Genomic DNA, 22,572 nt, shown 5'->3' with positions numbered 1-22,572 from the left:
AGCTCAGCTACGATTTTCAGGTTCTAAATGAAGCAGGCCAGACACCAGTGCTGAGCTGACCTGACACAGTTCCAGGCAAACAGAACAAGCAAAGCTGAGGTTAAAAATGATGAAATTGTCTCAGCAAGCCAGAAGAGTTTCATCACCGACCTTTCTCATTATACACATGTGGGAAAGAATTTACAGAGAAAACTACTGATCAAGAGCAATCCTTTTCTGGCACAATCAAAAACTAAAAAGGCACCATCAGTGCTTTTAAAAAGCACAGCAGCTCAAATGGAATGATCAAATGAATGACATTTGGACAGGCTGGATCTATGGACTGAGGCCAACTGTATGGGGTTCAGCAAGACTCACTGTCAGGTCCTGCAACCTGGGCCACAACAACCCCGTGCAATGCTACAGGCTTGGGGAAGATTGGCTGGAAAGCTGTCAGGTGGAAAACAACCTGAGGGTGCTGTTCAACAGCAGCTGAACGTGAGCCCAGATGTGCCCAAGTGGCCAAGAAGGCCAACAGCATCCTGGCTTATATCAGAAATGGTGTGGCCAGCAGGAATAGGGAAGTGATTGTCCCCCTGGACTCAGTGCTGGTGAGGCCGCATCTCTAATCCTGTGTTCAGTTTTGGGCCCCTCACAAGAAAGGCATTGAGATGCTGAAGCATGTCCAGAGAAGGCCAGTGAAGCTGAGGAAGGATCTGGAGCACAAATCTTAGAAGGAGCAGCTGAGGAAACTGGGGTTCTTTAGTTTGCAAAAGAGGAGGCTGAGGGGAGACCTTATGACTGTCTACAACTGCCTGAAAGGAGGTTGTAATAAGGTGGGTGTTGGTTTCTTCCTCCAGGTAACAAGCAAGAAGATGAAAGGAAATGGCCTCAAGTAGCACCAGGGGAAGTTTAGATTGGATATAAGGAAAAATTTCTTTACTGAAAGGGTTTTCAAGGATTGGAACAGACTGCCCAGGGCAGTGGTGGAGTCACCATCCCTGAAGGGATTTAAAAGACATGCAGATGTGGTGCTTAGGAACACAGTTTAGTGGTGGCTTGGCAGTTTTAGGTTAATGGTTGGACTGGATAATCTTAAAGGTCTTTTCCAACCTAAACAATTCTATTCTATGATATTTTAAAGCAGTAATGCTGTTTTACCAATGAGACTGCATTTCAGCCTCCTTGTGTGCCTGTACAACACACTTCTTAGTGGGTGTGAAAATGTAAGCTTTCCCTGAGTCTTGAGAAGGACTTTCTCCTCTCAGAGCCACAAAGAACTCACATTTAGACATCTGCATTTGATCTTACAAAACGTGGCACCTGACAGCTAGATTTTGCTTTCCAGCCTGAGGTCTGAGGACAAGTGAGACAAGTCAGCAGTATTTATTAAAGAAATGTCACGTTAAGAGGCCATAAGCATTTATAAGGGATGAACAGGATTGCTTAGATAGGACTATGTGGATACAATATTGAAGAGAAAAAAGCACTGGACCAATTCCTGGGGGAAACAAGGTAAAGCCGTTGTTTTAATCTCTAGAAGTGAGGTGGTGTAATGGAAACTTTCAGCAGAAACACAAGGACTTTTTTTAAAGACTGTTCTCAATTTACTGGGCTACTAAGCAGCATTTCAGATGGGCACATTCTAACCTAAACCTTCAATAAAAGTATCCAAAATAGATTGGTTGCATCAGATATAGGAATAGACCTTAACTAGATGATCTAAGACCTATTCTTAGCCAATATTTCTTCTCTCGGGCTTGTACTTCCAAAAATGCAAGCATGACTTACTGTAAGAACATTCCTTAACCATGATGAATCATTATCTTGCATTAGAACAAACAAGCTAGTTCATGGTGGGCAGTTACTAATACTTAAAGTAGAAATAGAGGTATTTAACAAGCAATCTGTAATAAGTGAATGAAGAACTTGAAGTTTTCTGAAAAAGTCTTACCTGTCAATACACTGAGCAGCTAGACAAGCTGCAGTTAGTATCTCCTTGATGTGAGTCAGCCAGTTGGAAGCTTCCAGTTTACTGAGCCAGCGGTCCATATTGTGAGACTGGTCATTACAAGCTTCCACAAGTTTGATAAGGCTTTCCTGTAGGATATTAAACCTTTGGGAAAAACAAAATATTATTGCAAATATAAGCAGTAACATAGCAATCACGACAGCATGGTTACAGAAATACATTGATCTGAAAACAAAGCACCGTGATTTATAAGAAGTCATTTCAGAAAGCATAACCCTATGGAAGTCATGTCTCCTCACTCAGCAAACTGCTTATACTGTTAATGCAGAGCTGTGGCTAAATGCCAGCAGAATAGCACTCTTCAGACATAAGCAGTCTCTTATTACTGCAGTTGTGGATGCTCTCTCCCTTGAAGTGTTCAAGGCCAGGTTGAATGAGGCCTTGAGCAATCTGGTTCCAACCCCCCATAGCAGGGGTTTGGAACTGGATGATCTTTAAGGTCCCTTCCAACCCAAACCATTCCATGATTCTTACCTTTCGAAACAAATTGCTTCAATAAGGCATTATAACAGTACAGACTTTTCCTTATCTTAACTGAACTCTGTGCGTTCAGCAGAGTATCGCACCCTTCCCATGTAAACTGTGTTTCAGTAGTCTCACTCCCACTATCAAATACAAGTGTGGCTGCCACCTGGCATGAACATTACCAATTGTCAGCCAAGACTGAAGCACTGCACCTTCTTTCTCTGTACTACACCAGCAGCTTTGGGGGAGTTTTAACCTGTAGAGCTGCAACAGTAATCTGAAAGACATTCATCACACAGACACAACGCCACTGTAATGGAAAATTTTAAACTACTCAACATCTTGATGTAGAACCACACAAAGATTAGTTTGGTTAACTTCCAAGAATGAAAGAAAAAACAGGGGAAGGGAATGCATTTTGTATTGGCTCTGCAGTTGATGCAATAAGTCCTCAAGCCCTGGAAAACTGGCATTCAGCGTGCAGCTGATAAAAACAAATACTTCTCTAGTCTTGTTTCGTGCTATGTCTTCCAGGGGAACCAAACACCATGTAAAGCTGATTCCAGCATATGCTCAGGTCTGACAGAGGATGCAGCTAGCAGACTAGATCTCAGAAAAGATAACAAAGCCAAATAATAACAGCATGAGATACTTCGTCTTCATATATTGTGATTTATTTATTCCTCTCTATCTGGTGCTTACATCCACCTGTAAAATAATCCATCCCTGGAGGTGTTCAAGATGAGGATGAATGAGGCTTTGAGCAACCTGATCCAGTGGAAGGTGTCCCTGCCCATGGCAGGAGGGTTTGGAACTGGATGCTCTTTAAGGTCCCTGCTAACCCAAACCATTTTATGAATCAACATCAAATTTAAGTCCACATAAAATTTTTAGAACAAAATCAAATACCAAAACCAAAAACCAACAGCCAGGAAATTCCTTGTACTAACACCTTAAGAGCTAGCCTATACAGTGATGAGAGGAGTGACTGCTTTCCAATAGCTTCAACAACGTTCCTTGATGTCTATGTAGTAGGATTCCTCAAAACTAGGGCTTAAGAGCAGTTGAAGACAGTCACACTAAAAGACTCTTTACCTTAGTAACTTGTCTCCAAATGACCAAACAATATTAGATGTCCAGAGAAAACTACTGGATAAAAGTGTGACTGCCACAGAACAAACCATCACCTGGAAAGATTTTCTGGCAAGGGACTTGCTCATTCCTGTGTGCTACTGCAAAGGGAAACAGGAATGCTGGAGTGCAGCTATAGATTGTCAGAGAAAGAGATGGCACAGGGAGATTGTCTGATGTCTGAAACCTGCAGTGGGTTGTTCAGAACAAGGAACTAAACACAGCTTTACAAAGCCAAGTAACTATCATCCACATACCCTGATTTTGTCAAAAAAGGAACATGACAGGAACCAGGATACACAGCCACTTTTCACAGAAGCAAACACTCCATGGAGCTAGCACTGCCTTCCAATGCAAGCCTAATAGCTGAGCACAGAGGAGGGACTGTGTGGTTTCACCCACCTCTCAATACATTTGTGAATCCTCCTCCACTGGGGATAGTGTGCTTCCTGTTCAAAGCCACCTCCTTTGGCCCTGGCCTGCTGGGCAACATTCAAGGACCTCGTATCAATAATGTAGCCACGCTTGCCAGGACGCAGAGTGGCATTAATAAGCTTCTCGTCTTCTTTACACCGTCTGCCATTCGTACCTGTAAGAGGCTGGCTACTTCGCATCATGACCTGTGAAGACAAATAACCATGAATTAGGTACTGAAAGCAGAGAGAGACTTAAGATTGAAAGCCACTGATCACTTGAGCTCTAGTAGAAGAATTAAAGGTTTAATCTCACTATGCAAAGGACACCTCTCCACTAAAGGATTTCTTAAGGGTCTGCAAATGCTAACTGCAAACTGTTGCATTAGGTCACTGGGTCTCAAACACAGGCATTAAGAGCAGCTTTCTAGATAAGTGTGCTGCTGAAATTCACACTCGATACTTATCTTCCATAAGCTCAGACCTTAAAACGCTTCTTCTATCAGTTCAGGGGTAAAATTCAAGTGGGGTCCTCCTGGATGTCCAGCTCTTCTCTGTGGAACTGGACCAGCAAGCGCAGCTGTACCCTGCTGCTCCTCCTTCTTCCATCTGTTTCGAGCTCCACACGTGTGAACACAAACATCCTGACCTGTACTGCCCGGTGCAAAGAAACATCTCTCTAGTTCTCTCTTCAGCTGCTGTCCTCTCTCGCCATGAACCCTTCACAGTTCTCTTAAGTCCAAGATGTTGTGGAGTCTCCTTCTGCAGAGATATTCAAACCCCACCTGGATGCATTCCCGTGCAACCTTTAGCAGGGGGGTAGACTGTATAATTTCCAGAGATCCCTTCAAACCCTGACCATTCTGTGATTCTGTGACATAATTTATTTACAAAACAAACTAGAAATCCTTGAATTGAGGCTACTTTCTAAATTACAGACATCTCCTTAGAGGCTTTATCACTTTAATTATTCCTGTAGTACCACCTTTGTGAGCCATTGGCCTGACTTTCTGCTGATGACTCCTTTCAAGCCAACACTTTCAGTACTGCCATATTTAAGGTTTCTTCCCAGCTCTGTTTTAACACTTCAATGACATGAGTATTTTAAAAGATGCCTGTTAGGTGCAGTTTTACCCAGTGGGGAGACTAATAAACCTTAGGTCTGCAGGTTTATTAGCTGAGATTTCTCTTTAGTTTAGCTTTTCAATTAAGAAAGCACCCCAGCACCTCAAATGATAAGTAAAATGTTAGGGTAGCCAGTCAGCAACCCAACTACGTTCAAGAACTCAGAACCAGGAGAGCAACATGACAGATAGTATTACTGTCACAAGTTCAAGCACTTTGAGCCAAACACTATTATATTCCTCACACTTCAAATGCACGCAATTCAGAGAAATAATTGCACAAATCTTCCTTCAATGGTCTTCATTCAAGCTGAGGAAAAGCACAAAACATGACTATTAAGAAGTTGGTCTGGAGGAGACCTTATAGTGGCCTTCCAGTACTTGGAAAGGGGCCTTTAGGAAAGCTGGGGAGGGGCTCTTTATCAGGCAGTGCAGGGATAAGATGAGAGGGGGAAATGGCTTTAAATTGGAAGGAGGAAGATTTACATTTGACATTAGGAAGAAATTTTTCACGACAAGAGTGGTGAGGCACTGGCACAGGTTGCCCAGGGAACTTGTGGATGCCCCCTCCCTGGAAGTGTTCAAGGCCTGGCTGGATGGGGCCTTGAGCAGCCTGGTCTAGTGGAAGGTATCCCTGCCTATATCAGGGGAGTTGGAACTGGATGGACTATAAGGTCTCTATCAAACCCAAAACATTCTATAAAAGGTAACACTATGTCAGAGTAGACATCCTCTAATTTGGGGCTTACAAATCTTGGCAATGGGAGGTGAGAACACAGTAGATCATTTGACTCAGAAGCCTGGATCAAGTTTACAAGTCACAGGTTGGACATCCCAACATCCACAGAACTGGTTACATCAGCAAGAGATACAAGGAATTGACTCAACAATTTCATAAAGTGCATTTCTTAATTATAGTATACCAGTCACTCAACTAGATTTTGGCTTGCAGAAAGGTGGTGAAGTCTGCGCAATATCAAGAATCGCAACTCCTTTAAATATGTTATACTGACAGGCTCAGAGAACAGATTGTTCTGATTGCTCGTTCAACAGTTACACAGCAGAAGCAGTGCTGGCTCTGGGGACACTTGCTGTCATCATGACTATTATGAAGGAGACACCCAGAGACAGGGCAATGCGGTTTCTGCCATCCTTTCAGCGTGAAGCCTTCTGGCAGACAAAGCGAGTAAGGGTGCCAGCGGTGGCTTTACAAGTCTCATCTTACTCTTACTGCTGTAAGCAAGCCAGTACACACCCAAACAAGCAGATTAATAGCTATTCCTTGCATGAAGATTACCCATTCCATCACCCAGAACCAGTTTCACTGTATACGCTTCAGAAGTTGGAAAATAAAAGGAGTGAACATCTCATGAACTGTCTTCAGTCTATAGCACAAGTTGTTTTTTCATTAAATGAACAGATTCTCCCTCAGGTACAACTGTTACTCAAATGCAGCTTACCATTCCATTTTTCTTATGGTAATAGCTGAGGACTGGGAAGCGACTGCCATGGCGAAACATGGCAACTTTCCGAAGGGCTTCATCATCGATGGATTTGGGGACCATGACAATTGGAGGGTAGGAGGGACAGACAGAGAATTCCTTATTGATGCAGCTTAGACGCCATTCATCTGTCTGAAAATGAGAGGAACACAGAGGTTTGGGTCAAAAAACAGATATTACTATTACAGTTTAACACACTAGGGAAACAAAACCTTCATATTTAAAATGAAGCACACAAAAACCAATTAATATTGGTGATCCATTCCATCTGCACCACTGATGAGGGTTCAGTTGTCTCTGCTAGCATAAATAATTTGCACATCCAGGAATGTGAACTCCCTGCAACAGCGTAACTATGCTTATTTGTCAGATCAAATCCAGGACAGTATCTTGTCTCTAACAAAACATGGCTAAAGAGATGCTATTGAAGAAAAACAAACCTAGACACTCTCTGCAGTGCACTCCTCATCCTCTACATGTCAGATGTTTTATTACAGGTATTTGAAGGTATATACAATCATAGAAACATGTGGGTGGGAAGTGACCTTAGAGATCATCCAGTTCCAACCCTCCTGCCATGGGCAGAGAGGGACACCTTCCACTGGATCAGGTTGCTCGAAGCCTCATCCAATCTGACCTTGAAAACCTGCAGGGTTAGGGTATCCACAGCTTCCCCACACAACCTGTGCTTCACCATCCTCACCAGAAAGAGTTTCTTCCCAATATCTCATTCTAAATCTCCCCTCTCACACCTTAAAAACATTCCCCCTCATTCCATCCCTGCACTTCCTGATAAAGAGCCCCTCCTCAGCTTTTCTGTAGTCCCCCTTTAAGTACTAGATGGTCTCCCCGGTGTCATGCCTTCTCCAGGCTGAAAAACCCTAAGTCTCTCAGTCTGTCCTTGTATGGGAGGCACTCCAGCCCTCTAATCACCTTCGTGGCCTCCCCTGGACCCGCTCTAACAGATCCATGTCCTTCCTATGCTGAGAACTCCAGAACTGAATGCAGGACTCCAGGTGAGGTCTTACAAGAGCAGAGTAAAGGAGGAGAATCACCTCCCTCTACCTGCTGGTCATGCTTCTTTTGATGCAGGTACCTCTATCTGTGCTGAGAGCAGACTTAGTAACACTGCCCACAAGACAAAGGTGGCCAAGAAAGGTGAGAACGTCCACCAACTCCAGATGACAAAGCTGCTTTAAGGATAAAACTGCAGTGTAACATTTCCAGCTCAGTTCTTCTCTAGAGGCTCTGCTTTACGTAAAGCACTACAGCTGCTCCTCCAAAAGCACCTCCTGGAACCAGGGCAGAATCTAAGCATAAATGTCTCATAATGAACTCCTGTTATATAACTTTTTGGCTTCCAACAGCTGAACACTTGTGAAAGAAGTACTGCATATTGGCACCCTGCACTCTCGCAGGCACTTGGCACAAAACCTCAGGCTACCTGATAGCCAGGGTCAGACACAGGACAAGGGCTCCATCTCAGGCAAAACCAAAGGTCAACAAGAGGCCTCACTGATGAGAAGGCCTCACTTACTGAAGTCCAGGCTGGAAGAACTGATGTTACCTAACTGCAGCCTCGGACAAGCCCAGCCTTCGCAGAGGGCTTGCTGTTTCTGGGCTGAGACCACACCACTGCCTCCTGCGTTAAGGACACCGCCCAGATACATCAAATGACAGAGAGAAGAATATTTTATGCAGGGGCACATAACACAGATCAGAACCTTGATTAAAGTTTGGCAGGGAACTGAGCTCACAATCCTCAATAGCAGCATAGTGGCTTAGCTGGGCTGCATCTTCAATCAGTGCATCCTTATCCTGTATTCCTTATGGCTAACAAAATCTGCTGACAGAAGCCTTGGCAGGGAAAGAAACCCAGAAGCCTCTACAACATGCTTTGATTTTAAAAGCAGCATTATATTCTTAAAAAACAGCAGCAGAATGGCACTCAAATTTGCCTGCAAGACCTCCTGCAAGACAAAAAAGAAGCTAAAACTAAATATAAAATTCTTTTGAAGAGGAACAGTCAGCTGCTATCAAGGCATCTTTTTTCTTTAGTTCCTATGCGTTGACATGACACAGGTGTGAGACAGAAAAAAAGACCTTGATCATAGAATCATTAAGGTTGAAAAAGACCTCCAAGATCATCAAGTCCAAATGTCAGCCCAACATCACTGTGACTACTAAACCATAGAATTAAAGAATAGTTTGGGCTGGAAGCGACCTTAGAGATCATCTAGTTCCAAACCCCCTGCCATGGGCACGGATGCGTCCCACTAGATCAGGCTGACCAAGGCCCCATCCAACCTGGCCTTGAACACTTCCAGGGACGGGGCGTCCAAAACTTCCCTGGGCAACCTGTTGTAGTGCCTCATCACTCTCATAGTGAAGAAATTCTTCCTTATGTCCAGCCTAAATCTGCCCCCCTCCAGTTTACACCCATTGTCCCTAGCCCTATCACTACAAACCTCTGTAAACAGTCCCTCCCCAGCTTTCTTGTAGGTGTCATCAGCAAACTTGCTGAGGGTGCACTCAATCTTGCTGTCTGTATCATTGATGAAGATATTAAACAGCACCGGTCCCAGTACGGACCCCTGACAGACACCACTTGTCACGGATCTCCACCTGGACTTTGAGCCATTGACCACTACTCTATGAATACGACCGTCCAACCAGTTTCTTATCCACCCAACAGTCCACCCATCAAACCCATATCTCTCCAATTTAGAGAGAAGGATGTTGTGGGGAACCACTTCAAAGGCTTTACAGAAGTCCAGATAGACCACATCCGGTTTACCCATGCCCACTACTGTCGTAACCCCTTTATAGAAATCCACTAAGTTGGTCATACAGGACTTGCCCTTTGCCAGCCGTGCTGGCTGCCATTAACCACCTCCCCATCCTCCATGTGCTTTAGCATGTCTTCTGGGAGGATCTGTTCCATGATCTTCCCAGGCACAGAGATAAGGCTGACAGATTGGTAGTTCTCAGGGTCATTTTTCCTACCCTTTTTAAAAATAGGCACAATGTTACCTTTCTTCCAGTTAAGGAAGTCATGGCAGTCATGGACTGCTCCTGACTGCCATGACTTTTCAAACATCATGGAGAGTGGCTTGGCAATCACATCTGCCAACTCCCCCAGGACTCTAGTATGCATCTCATCAGGGCTCATAGACTTACATATGTTCAGGTTCCTCAGGTGGTCACTAACCTGATCCTCCTCTACAGTGGGAGGGGTTTTACCTCCCTGGTCACCATCTTGTTGTCCCATGACCCAGGAGAGGTGAGGAGAGCAGTTATCAGTGAAGACTGAGGCAAAAAAAGTTGTTAAGTACCATTTTTGGTAGGGACTGGGAAGCCTTTGTGTGTGACTGCAGCAGGTAGAGACCTTATATAGATGCCATAAAAAAGTCTTCTCATTTGTGTTTCAGCCAGACAAAAAGGCAGGGGGATAAAGTAGTAATCACAGGAAGTAAGAGAAGAGCACAATTAAATTATACAGCAACAGAATACACAAAACTCACAACAATTCCGGAAGGCTGGTTTAGCATGCAGTAAGTACCCAGCTCTGATGAGGAGAATGTCTCTTTTCCTCTTTCCCTTCTTCCAGAGGCTTGGTACCTCTTGCCTTACATGTCCTGACTGGCACTTGGTTATATAATCAGACTGGTCCAATGGAAAACTAGAATCAATTTAGAAAGATTTTCTGGCAATTAAGTCTTTCCATCAGATGAACAAGATGATCTGATTCACAACAGTATTTCCTCATCAGTAGATCCAGGACATGGGATGTATGGCATAAGAGACAGCAAAATCGTCCTTTTTGGTGGCAGCCTAAGATGCTGTGAAAAGTCCACATTGCGTGCAATGCCATCATCAAAACCAGCAATTGCTACCTGTGTTCAGTGGCCTATCTAGACTCTCGCACCATCCCTGTTGTAAGCTTATTTCATTATTCATTAGCCTCAAGACAGCCTCTCTGAACATCTGCATTTTATAAAAAGCAGAGGTTCTCCCAGATGCCAAGTTAATTCGCCTCCAGCAATCTCATCATAGGCAGGGATGAAAGTAGGTCTGGATCACATAAAGGAGGGTGGCTAGTCAGAGCTCATGCTTTTAATGCACCAACAATGGTATTTTTTATAGCTTTTTGGAGTGCCTATGTCAAATTACAGCAGATTTCATATGACTGTGTGCAATTTGTTTACAACGAAACAACTATTCATGGATAAAGGAGAGAACTGATAAATACCTTAAGGCCGCAGAGAATGTAGAGAAGACAAAAATCAGAACTGTGCTGTGCTTTTTGAGAGACTGTCTGTCTCCAATACTGCCAGCATGAAAAGGAATGGAAGAGTATCAGCACGATTTATCCCTCGCCTTGGTAATTTAACTCTGCCCATAATCTCCTCTCCTCATCGTTTGTAACATGAGGCAGATGATACTGTTATGTCATTCAGTTACAATTTACTGCTATGTGGGAAGAGGGAGCACAGCAGCAATTAGCACCATTTGTCTTCCATAGCACGGCTACTTCTGCAGAGATCCAGTTAACCTCTGCAATGCCAGCTTCAGACTACTGAAACACACTCCAAGAGGAATCAGATGATAGTAAAATCCAACAGCACAAGTCTCTTCTTGGCTTTTGCTTGGGGTATGTCCGTAATTCGGAAGAAAAAATTGCCATTAGTAACTGGAAGAGCAAGGTAGCAGCAATTGACCCAGGTGCAGCAGCAGATGTAGACACAGGAAGCAGTAAGGACTGCAGTGAAGAGGAAGAGGTGGACCTCATCTTCAGGCATCACCAGATAAGTATGCTGCATGACACTCAACAGATCAAGAAGTTATTTACTTCTCCCAGCAAGAGATCTGTACCATAGGGAATCAGAAAAAAACTAATTCCAGCTAAGGCTGGAAAATGCAAAGGACTGGGGGCTAAGCAGGAGAAGGAGGAAAGGACTCCAAAGGAAAAAAAAAACTAGTCAGAAGTATTTTCTTAATACACATTGCAGGATTAACTCTTACATAAGTACTGTGTGCGGTTTTGGGCACCACAGTATAATAAGGACATCGAGCTAGTGGAGTGTCCAGAGGAGGGGCACAAAGCTGATGAAAAGCTTAGAGGGGAAGCCATATGGGGAGTGGCTAAAGTCACTTGGTCTCTTCAGCCTGAAGGAGACTGAGAAGAGACTTCATTGCAGTTTACTGCTTCCTCACAAGGGGAGAAGGAGAAGCAGGCATGGTTTCTCCTCTCTGGCAACCAATGATAGGACCCGAGAGAATGGCAGGATGATGTGCCAGGGGAGGTTTTAGGCTGAATATCAAGAAAAAGTTCTTCACTCAGAGGGTGGTGGAGCACTGGAATTGGCTCCCTGGGAAATAGCCATAGCAACAAGCCTCACGATATTCAAGAAGCATTTGGACAATACCTTCAGACACATGGTGCAAATGTTCGGGTTGTCCTGTGGAGGGATGGGAGTCGGACTCAATAATCCTTGTAGGTCCATTCCAACTCAGGACTGTCTACGTTTCACTGATTCCTACTTCTGTCCTAATACTTCCTGGCAGCTATTGCTTTTCAAATGTTACTGAAGGACTAAAACAACAGTCATTCTTCTTCCTAAAACTTGTAATTGCTAGGAGAGGTCATTGTCCACAAAACAGCATAAAATAGTTAAAGTTCTAAGCAGTGCAATTTTGGATGTAACAGTATAAAAAGAATATAAAGCTACTGGAGAGTGTCCAGAGGAGGGGCACAAAATTGATGAAGGGTTTAGAGAGGAATCCGTATGAGGAATGGCTAAAGTCACCTGGTCTGTTCTACTTTTAAGGCTCTAAGCCATCAAGGAACAGTCAAGAAACCAGCAGGGACCTTGAAGGATCATGCAAAGCAGCAGTGACAGAGGCTATTCCCAAAGAATAGGGAATACACAGTTAGTAACAGATTGTGGGTGGGCAAGAAGTCTAACGATGGATGCAGGCAAAGATTGATGTTTGTCTGATAAGAACAAAATAGGGGCTAACCACACCACTGCAAGCAGAGCCCAAACCCAGAGAAATCCAGCTTTTTAAGAAGTTCCAGTAGGGAAGATAAAACACAGATGAACTGTCCAGAACCCTGAGCTTTTTCCTACAACAAAATGGAAGGGGAAAAAAAAAAGAGAGAACAAAGAAGGTGAATTTTGTGGCAATGAAACCTCCATGTTAATTATACTGTTAGAGTACAAACTTCTCGGGGCTTCTACATATAAAACTTTAAGGAGAAACAGAATTTCCAGAGTTAGTTTGCAGTACTCTGCAGCTGTAGAATTTGGCAGAAGGGACGTCTATTAGCTCTTCTCTGACTCCTCAGGAGAAAAAACAAAAACCCTTGCGTATACTCCAATACCATACAGCCACTCACTGGTTACGCTGTAGTACAATGAAGAATACAATATTTTTTACACATGTTTCACCCAACACAACCCACAAGCAGTCCAGATCTCACGTACTACCCAGTGCTTCAAGCAAAAACACAGCACACAGGCAAAAGCTGGATGAGCAAACATTACCTATCCTGTGCCTCTTTACTACATTCACATATTTGTCTATAATATCTTTGAAGTCTTATCTTGCGGTACAGTAATTTGGAGCCTGCAGGCACTGTGGAGTTCTTGCTGTGACATTTCATAAAACCAACTTCTTCATATGACATAATTCTCACCTGAACTACTCCTGTTGGATTTATCAGAGCAGCTGTTCATGGAAAGACACCTGTCAAAAGCCCTGCTGACCAGAGCTGTAGATTATTCCCAAGAAAACAAACTAGTCACAGTCATCAGCATGACGGCCAACTGAAACTTAATTCCTCCAAGTATTTAGATCAAATAAACTTACTTGCCTTAACAGTTCTTCTCTCAGCACCTTCAGGACTACATGCAATAACATTGTGATAGTATAGCAGCCTCCCTAGTTCTGGAGCTGAGCTGCAGGGACAAAGTGCTTGAGTGTTTGCTATCAAATTCCAGGGGCAATACTAGACGACACGTTGTCAGATCAATGCAGCACAGTGAAATCACATGGGGTATGCATGTTGGGAGAAAAACATATCTGGCACAACACAGAATTAATGGTTTGGGTTGGAAGGGGTCTTAAAGATCATCCAGTTACAAGACTCCCTGCCACTGGCAGGGACACATCCTACTGGATCAGGTTACCCAAAGCCCCATCCAACCTGGCCTTGAACACCTCCAGGGATGGAGTATCCACCACTTCTCTGGGCAGCCTGTGTCAGTGCCTCAACACCCTCAGAGAAAAACATTTCTTCCTAAGATGTGATGTAAATCTCCCCTCTTTCAGCTTAAAACCATTCCCCCTTGTCCTGTCCCTGTGCCCCCTGACAAACAGCCCGTCTTCAGCTCTCCTGCAGGTGATATGCCAAGACAAATAGATAAATTATTGTTATACAGTATAATCAAGCCATATTACCAAATCTTTTTTGATCTTAACTGTTATATTTTCACTTTGCCATTATAGAACGTGTCAAGAGTTATGACAACTCTCCTGTAGCAGACAAATGTGGAACTAACACATCACTAGAGCTCCAATGTGGGTGAAATATAGGTTTTGACAAGTTGTTACCGTATTGGGGAGGGTAAAGCATAACAGACCTAGACAGATGATTTAATGGAGAGGGAGGTAACCTTCTGAATTCCCCTCATTTTACTTTTTTGAGGAAAAAAAAAATTGTCAGCCATTACATGTTTTAGCCAGTCAATTAAGAAAGTTAATTACAGAACAAGAAATATTTGGTCCATGAGATATTTATCTGTTGTTTGGGAAATGCAAATCATTTGGAAGTGGCTTTTGCTACCATTTCATTAAAAAGGAGTGGCATCTGAAGTTTTGGGTTAAAAGCCAACAATTAATCAACTGCTGTTAGGGAGGCATATTTTAAAGTAATTAATTATTTTCCTTGAAATGTAGCACTATAAAGTAATTAGATTTTTAAATGTAAACCTTCCAAGGAACAGATGTTCAGAAAGCCAAGAGATCCCCAAATAAGGTATCAGTGCAATTTTAAACCTCTGAAAGAGAAAAAAGCGTCATATCAATAGATTCATGTTAGCAACTGTATCTGCACGGTGGCAAGTATAATCACCATGATTCAATTCCTTTTATATACAAAGGATTTCAGCTACACACAGAAAGCAAAACATGAACAGAAGCACAACCATCTCCTGCAAATCTTTCACTGAGCTCTGAGGAATCTCCTTCTACTTACTGCAATCCTGCTCCCACACTCCTCCCGTCTTACCAGATAGCACTTCAGCTTCTTCCCTTCTGATTCTCATTGAAATGCCTGCAAGTTTCCTCCGCAGAACAGGGAAAGCATCTGCTGCTTTGCCTCCGAACAGGAGGGCACACTGATCACACATTTGCTTTCCCCAGCTGCAACTAAAACCAAAACTGTGGTGCTAGTTATTGTAACAGGTGAGTTTGTATGTCTTTTGACAGCAGATGAAGATGGGATACGTTAGAGTCCTCCCATTAAGAGACAAAAATAGAAAGATCCCTGAACTCCTTTAATCTCCTAGCGATTACATCATATTAATCTGGTCAAGCTTATCATATCATTCAGTTATTAGTCATAAACAGGAAGCGATAGATGTTGTAAACAAGCTGGGCTGCAGATCAAAGGAAAAAAATCAATATTCCTTGACTCTGTACTAATGGATATGGTCTCAAAAAGCTAAGATGATGCAGCAAGTGCATATATTTACTGTGAAACAAAGACAAGGAACACAAAGACGCTAATCCAAGGCACAAGATAGGCTCCTGCAACCAAACCGCTTATCACCCTATCACATTCAACATCCTAAAATGAAGTTTGGACAGCAGATGCAACAGGCAATGCACAAGAACAATTGCTACCCTACAGGTACCAAAATATCATGAACATGCTCACTGCACTTGGAAGAACACGACTAGAAATTCTCTGCTGTCTGAATACTCCCAATATCTCCCCAGCATGGACTAGGGCGAAGAGTGTTTCAAATCAGGCATCTTTATCTGCTGCCATCATCCTAGAGAGCTAAATTTTAAATTTGTTCTTACAATAAGGAGGGCTATCCAAAGGACAAAATCATTTCCTAAGTTCCCATGCTTCTAGGAGACTTTTAAATAGGCCTCACAACCCCATTTGTAGAAGGTAAAACACAAGTGCTGCACAAGAATGTTCAGCAAATAAACAGAAATGTTTATGCATTTACAGAGTGAATATTTGAACACCACTCACTATCCATGCAGCTATTACCACCATCCAGGATTTCCAGTCCAGAAGCTACTGGATTAAATATTTCAAACCGTTACACTCACTCAAGTACATCCAAGTGTCTGTAAATCCTGAAGATCCAACTTACCACTGAACTGAGGAGCTCAAATTCTTGGTCAGGCAGAAAAGAGCGCCAGCCATCTTCAACAATTTCAAACATCGGCCGGTAGAAGAAGGGATACATGAGAGTAACAGAATCCAAAGTGGAAAGTGCCTGTGTGGATAGGAGAAAAAAACAGCTACTTAATTAATTCAAACTGCTGTTTTATTCCCAAAAAATAATCACAGAAACATAAAAAGGTTTGGGGTGGAAGGGACTTTAAAGATCATCCAGTTCCAAACATCCTGCCATGGGCAGGTGCATCTTCCACTGAATCACGTTGTTCAAAGCTCCATCCAACCTGGCCTTGAAAACCTGCAGGGATGGGGCATCCACAACTTCCTCAGGCAACCTGTGCCAGTGCCTCACCACCCTCACAGGAAAAAGTTTCTCCCCAGTATCTCATTCTGAGCCTCCCCTCTCCCATCTTAAAACCACTTTCTCTTGTCCTGTCCCTGCACTCCCTGATAAACAGCCCCTCCTCAGCTTTCCTGTAGGCCTCCTTTCAGTACTGGAAGGCTGCTAGAAGGTACCCCAGCAGCCTTCTCTTCTCCAGACTGAACAACCCCAACTCTCTCAGCCTTTCCTTGTATGGGAGGTGCTCCGGCCCTCAGATCATCTTCAGGGCCTCCTCTAGACCTGTTCTAACAGCTTCATGTCCTTCCTGTGCTGAGGACTCCAGAGCTGAATGCAGGACTCTACGTGAGGTCTCACAAGAAGAGAGTAGAGTGGCAGAATCTCCTCGCTCATCCTGTTGTTCACACTTCTTTTGATGCAGTCCAGGACATGGCTGGCTTTCTGAGCTGCAAGCGCACATTTCTGGCTCCTGTTGAGCTCTTCATCCACTAATACTCTACGCCCTTCTCTCCTAGGGCTGCTCTCGATCCATTCTCCACCCAGCCTCTATTTTTGCTAGGGATCACTCCAAGACAGGAGTAGGGCCTTGCACTTGGCCTTGTTGAACTTCATGTGGTTCACACAGGCCCACCTCTCACAGAGACCAAAAAGTATTTTGCTGTAATATTGGTGATGCCAACTCAAGCCACCCAAAAGTATACAGCTATAAAGCTAGAAATACTGAGATAGCTTTGGGGTGGGGTAACAAACATAAAAGACAGTAGCACAAACACAAACAGGTAACAGCATCTAACTCGTGCACACAGAAACATTTCTGCAGGCTACACCACGTAACAGCATGTTAAGGATGAGAAAGGCACACAGCAAACAGGTCTAATTAATGGGACACATCCCACATAGCGTTTATTCAGTTACTAACAACAGAGCTTAAATTCAGTCACTTAATGTTGTCTGATACACAAGAAACGCAGACCGATTCAGTTTTGCCTCCTCATGCTCTAGCATAATGAATCTGAGCTTCATTTTCCCAAATGCTATATTACAAGATATTGGATCAAGAAATTATGTGGGCAGCCTTTTTTTTTTTCCTTAAAAAAAAAAACTACAATCAATATTTTAGCAATTGAAAGGAAATATGTCAATCCTCATTTGCCTTCCAGAACAGCAATGAAAACCTTCATAAACCTTCAGCTGTGAAGGTCTGATCAAGACCTGAGCACTTAAATGTTATTTATCTTTATGAATTCTTACCTCAATAGAGCTAGCAATGTTCAAACACTCCTCCATCCCAGGTATGTCCAGCTGGATAATTCGCAGATCTTTGCATTTTATAATGATGGTACCCAACGAGCCCACAAACCTACAGCAAAACATGAAGAAGGAATCTCTTATGAACAGGATCTGCTAAGGCATGATGAGGTACTGCAGCTCTTCCCACAACATATGTCTACGAGACAAAATTCCTTTAGTAGCGATTTGTCTGCAATATCTTTCAAAATAACAAACAAAAGGTCCCCTCTATTTCATATTTGCAAGTTGCGCTCTGCTTCTTTAATTCCATCCTCGTGATATGGCACTGAGTGGAAGTATTGCAAGATAAAAAAAGGAAGGTTTTCCTCCCAGCTTTGCTTTAAAACATGACAGAAAAGGTATTTTCTCAGGTATATTCTGACAGTACTGGAAGCTTCAGCTGCAAGTTTGCAGCTTCACTAGGGCAATGTGTTGAAACTTTGTGGACTGCAAAAAGTATTCGAGTTAGTTCTTTTTGATAACATTTCAGCCTGGCTACATAGCACTCCTTTGATTTTATTGGTTTCTGATACCTGCACTCCCACAGAGACATTTACTCTGCGGACCTTGAAGAAGTTAAGGTCTTATCACTGCTCCTACAGTACAAATCAACTCAGAAAAACTTTCTACATCACAAAACACAGCACACAGATGCCCTCTCCAGTCTTCCTTATGTACCTGAAAGAAGGAAGATGCCTGAGCAGAAGCTGAATGTTTTCTTTATGTTAACTCAACTCTAGCATTCACAGAAATGCTGCAGATTTTAATTGATAAAGCAGTGAACTAAGGAAAAGCCACTGAGTCCCCCCCCACACCATGGCAGCACTTGCAGCAACAAAGGGCAATGCAAGACGCAGAAGCAGGCAAGGCCTGAAGGATCAAGCTTCAGCCCATCATGGCTGAATTTGCAGTTAGCCTAGAGCTGCACCCACTTCCAGGAGGAAACCTGTCACTAACTGATTTGCTTCACCTGTGCTAGGAAAGGTGCCTGTAATTCCTTTTAGAATTATTATTACAGCTGAAAGGTCATCATCCATTCCTCCTGTGCAGGCACAGGTTAACACGGAAAACCATGAGCCAGTAATGTGCGCTCGCAACCTAAAAGGCCAACCATATCCTGGGTTGCTTCAGAAGCAGCATGGCCAGCAGGTCAAGGGAGATGATTCCCTCCCTATACTACACTCTCATGAGACCCCACCTGGGGTACTGTGTCCAGTTTTGGAATCCCCAACATAAGAAGGAGAAGGAACTGTCGGAAACGGTCCAGGGGAGAGCCACAAAGATGATCTGAGCCCTGTAGGATCTCTGCAATGAGGACAGGCTGCAAAAGTTGGGGTTGTTCTGTCTGGAGAAGAGAAAGCTCCAGGGAAGCCTTATAGATGCCTTCCAGAACCTGAAGGAGGCTACAGGAAAGCTGAGGAGGGGCTTTTCACAAGGCCACATAGTAATAGGACAAGGCAGAACGGCTTTAAATTGGAACGGGGAAGATTTAGATTAGACATTAGGAAGAAATTCTTTGTCATGAGGTTGGTGAGGCACTGGCACAGTTCGCTCACAGAAGCTATGGATTCCCCATCACTGGAAGTGTTCAAGGTCAGGTTGAATTTGAACAACCTGATCTAGTGGGAGGTGACCCTGCCTCCCAAAAAACTAGACGTTCTTTAAGGTCCTTTCCAACCCAAACCATTCTACGATTCCAACCAATTCTGATTTCAGTAGCACTGAAGGAAGAACTACAGGCGTTGTGACAGAAGAGTACTGCAGCTCCAGCAGACAGTCTGTGCATAGTCTGCCCTTGTTGCACTGTCATCTCACAGATCCCAATGTAGTAACACAGTGCCTCACCAGAGCTGCACTTCCTCTCCACATTTCTTTAAGTGGAAACACCACAGGAGATTGCTAGACACTGATCCACTTCTCAAACCTTACAGGTGAGAGTTAAGTTGCATCAATAGCTACAAGAATTTAAGCAGCAGTTTGGTCACCATCTGATAGCTGGGGAAAACACAGCTTTGTAAAAAAAGACACTCATACCATGGATGAATTAATCAACCCAGCACAATGTCACAGTTGTAGCACACCGATAACCCAAAGCAGTGCCAAACTGGACCGTTCTACAGCCTTTATTGGTTTAGGAGCTTTGTTATTCCACTCTCTCCAGCACTGAGAAGAATATACTCTTATCCTTTTCTATGGCAAAGTTTCATTGCACCTGCAGATGTGGCCATGTCCACTATAAATCATGTGCGAAGCTAGCAACGCATCACTCCCTCACCATAACGTTCCCTGCTCATTTGGTTTTAACTTACATTGTGACTGAAACTAAGCTCATAAAGAAAGAAGAGCTTGTAGATAATAATTTTCAGAAAAGAGCTATGGCTGGTATAGTACTGGCAGTAAGGAGAACGATGCTAAACTGCCCTGATGACTGAGCAGTATGAGATGGGAACAGATTTCTGGAGGTATCCATCACTCTGTTCCTCTCCACTCTGAGGCCAAGACACAGCATCTCAGAAATGCTCAGAGAAATCAGGAATACAGGAACAAAAATCAGCATCCAGTTCTTCACTCATTCTCAGATTCTAAGGCAACTTGATTTTTTAATTGCTGCTGTTTGATTTTTCTAGTCTTGTTGGCTGAAAGGAAATCTATTTTTTCACATTGCTTTAAGGGGCAAAGAAAAAGGGGAGTTGACTTTGTAATTAACAAAAAAATCTGAAGTATTACAAGCAAAGTGAAAAAGGACCAAGGTGAGAAAGCAGAAGACAACACCCAGGTGAGATGCGACTGCCCCTCAGCAAGAGAAGCATGATGGGTAATGGTTATACGTAAGGTAGACATAAGTGACGGTGCAAAGATTCATCTCCAAAGTCCCTGCAACAAAAAGGGATAGGCAGGAATAAACTATAGTGCTGCACCCGCAATTCAGCTTCACCACATCATTCCCACAAGCAATACTCCACTAGAGCATTTCTGATTCCCATAAGGGGGTTGGGAAGTCAGGGAATGATGCTGCCAAGCAGTAGGAGACCGGCTGGGGCTGAAAGAGTTCGGAGTCCATTTTTGCCTTCAGTTGTGCTGGGTGACCAAAGCAAATCACTTTATCAGCGCCTTTGCTTCCCTCTCTATTGAATGGTGGTAGAGATGCAGCTTTCATAAAGCTTTGAGGAGCCACTGATGAAATCCATCGAACAATTAACAAGGAACGCTGCTGACAAAGGCACTTAAATAGAAAAATTCAAACTCCATATACAAAAAAATGAATCTTAATGTGCAAACATCCAATATCAGTACCAAATAGAGTAAGAATCAACCTGCCTGTGCCAATATTCTGCCCTGAGCTCCAGACGACCGCCCTTTCTCTGCTCCAAACCTGGATTTGAAAAGGCCCAGGCATGTGCCAGCCTTGACAACTACTTTCCAATCCATAATGGGGCACAAACGATCAGGTACAGGTAGGCAGGAAAATTGGGAGGCATACCTTTTCTCAATGGAATCTATGTTGGAGTGCAGCAGCCACAGCTCCTCAGCATTGTCTTGACGCCGTGAAGAAAAAATGAGGTGATGACCTGTCAAGCACAGCGTCCCCTCCACGGCCAGGTAGAACGGGCGGTGCAGGACAACGTTGTCCGCGCGAGGGGTCTTGATAAGCTCTGCAAACTCCATCCTTGCTGACAAAGGGGCTCGGGAGGGCCTCTGCCACCAACACTTGTTGGGGGAAACAGGGGTACAACCTCAGTGACAGCAACAGGGAGGGGATGGAGAAGCTTCGAGGAGCTCAGGACGGCCTCCAACACGCGGGCAGCCCTGCCCGGTGCCACCAAGGGCTGGCAGGGGCATAACCCGAAGGGTGACCGCGTTTCCTGGCGCGACGGAGAAAGCCAGCTCGACCCCGGGGCAGGGAGGTGGAAGGATGAGGGAAGGGAGAGCTGCGGGACACCGCAGGCCCCGCTCAGGCAAGGCTGAAGCCCTCAGAGGGGAGCCCGGCGGAGGCGCGGGGGGGGCAGGGCGGCGAGGGCGCGGCGGAGCGGGCGGGAATCCCCAATGAGGCCGCCCCGAGCCGCCCCAGGACCCCCGGCCCCGCCGCTCCCTGGAAGCGCCCGGTGCAGCGCGGCCAGCCGGAAGCTGCTCGGCCCTGCCCCGTGTATCGGGCGCTCACGTGATCTGCCAGGCCCAATCCGCGCCCCCGCCCTTTTCCCCTTACCGGAAACGACGCACCCTCAACTAGAGGTTTGCGCCCCGATCAGGGACTGCGAGCGAGTGGGCGGGGCCAAATTGGGGCCGGGTCAATGGGGGCGTGTCCTGCTCGGGAAGGAGCCAACGAGAGAGGGCGCTTCGGGAAGGGGGCGGGGCTTGTGAGGGGGCGGAGCCTCGGGGCGGGCCGGGGTGGGGCTCTAGGCTGGAGGGGGGCGGGTCACTGCTTTGAGGCGGGAGTGGACCTCAGGTTGGAGCAAGCGGGGTCCAGGCTTTTTGGAGGGAGTGGAGCCCCTTGCTACTTGAGAGCAAAGGGGATCCCTGCTGTGGGCAGGGAGTGGATCCCAGTTTGGGGCAGGCAGGATCCCCGCTTTGGGCAGGGAGCGGAGCCCCAGTTTGGAGCAAAGAAGATCCCTACTTTGTGCAAGGAGCAGAGCCCCAGTTTGGAGCAGGGGGAATCCCCGCTCTGGGCAGGGAGCGGAGTCCCATTTTGGACCAAGTGGGATCTCTGCTTTGGGCAGGGAGCAGAGCTCCAGTTTGGAGCAAAGGGGGATCCCTGCCCAAAGCAGAGCCCCAGTTTGGAGCAGGTGGGATCCCCACTTTGGGCAGGGAGTGGAGCCCAGTTTGGAGTGGGTGGGACCCCTGCTGATGCCCAAAGCACAGCCCTTCCAC

At 44.8% G+C, this 22,572-nt stretch overlaps 1 protein-coding gene across 1 annotated transcript in view; it reads right to left on the bottom strand.

Moving 5' to 3' along the window:
* Positions 1-21,857, bottom strand: part of MTMR9 (myotubularin related protein 9) — a 35,448-nt gene extending 13,591 nt beyond the window's left edge. Inside the window, exons 1-6 of the mRNA XM_009562569.2 lie at positions 21,188-21,857; positions 17,668-17,776; positions 16,048-16,173; positions 6,605-6,778; positions 4,010-4,227; positions 1,934-2,095 (exon numbers count right to left, since the gene is read on the bottom strand). Coding sequence (XP_009560864.1) covers positions 1,934-2,095; positions 4,010-4,227; positions 6,605-6,778; positions 16,048-16,173; positions 17,668-17,776; positions 21,188-21,372 — 974 coding nt within the window. The 5' untranslated portion in view covers positions 21,373-21,857. The remainder of the gene's footprint in view (positions 1-1,933; positions 2,096-4,009; positions 4,228-6,604; positions 6,779-16,047; positions 16,174-17,667; positions 17,777-21,187) is intronic.
* Between the last annotated feature and the right edge of the window lie 715 nt (positions 21,858-22,572).

The sequence above is a fragment of the Cuculus canorus genome, chromosome 3, assembly GCF_017976375.1.
Source record: "Cuculus canorus isolate bCucCan1 chromosome 3, bCucCan1.pri, whole genome shotgun sequence".
NCBI classification, from domain to species: domain Eukaryota; kingdom Metazoa; phylum Chordata; class Aves; order Cuculiformes; family Cuculidae; genus Cuculus; species Cuculus canorus.
Note: the sequence above shows the minus strand (reverse complement) of the source record. Positions and strands in the feature narration are given on the sequence as shown.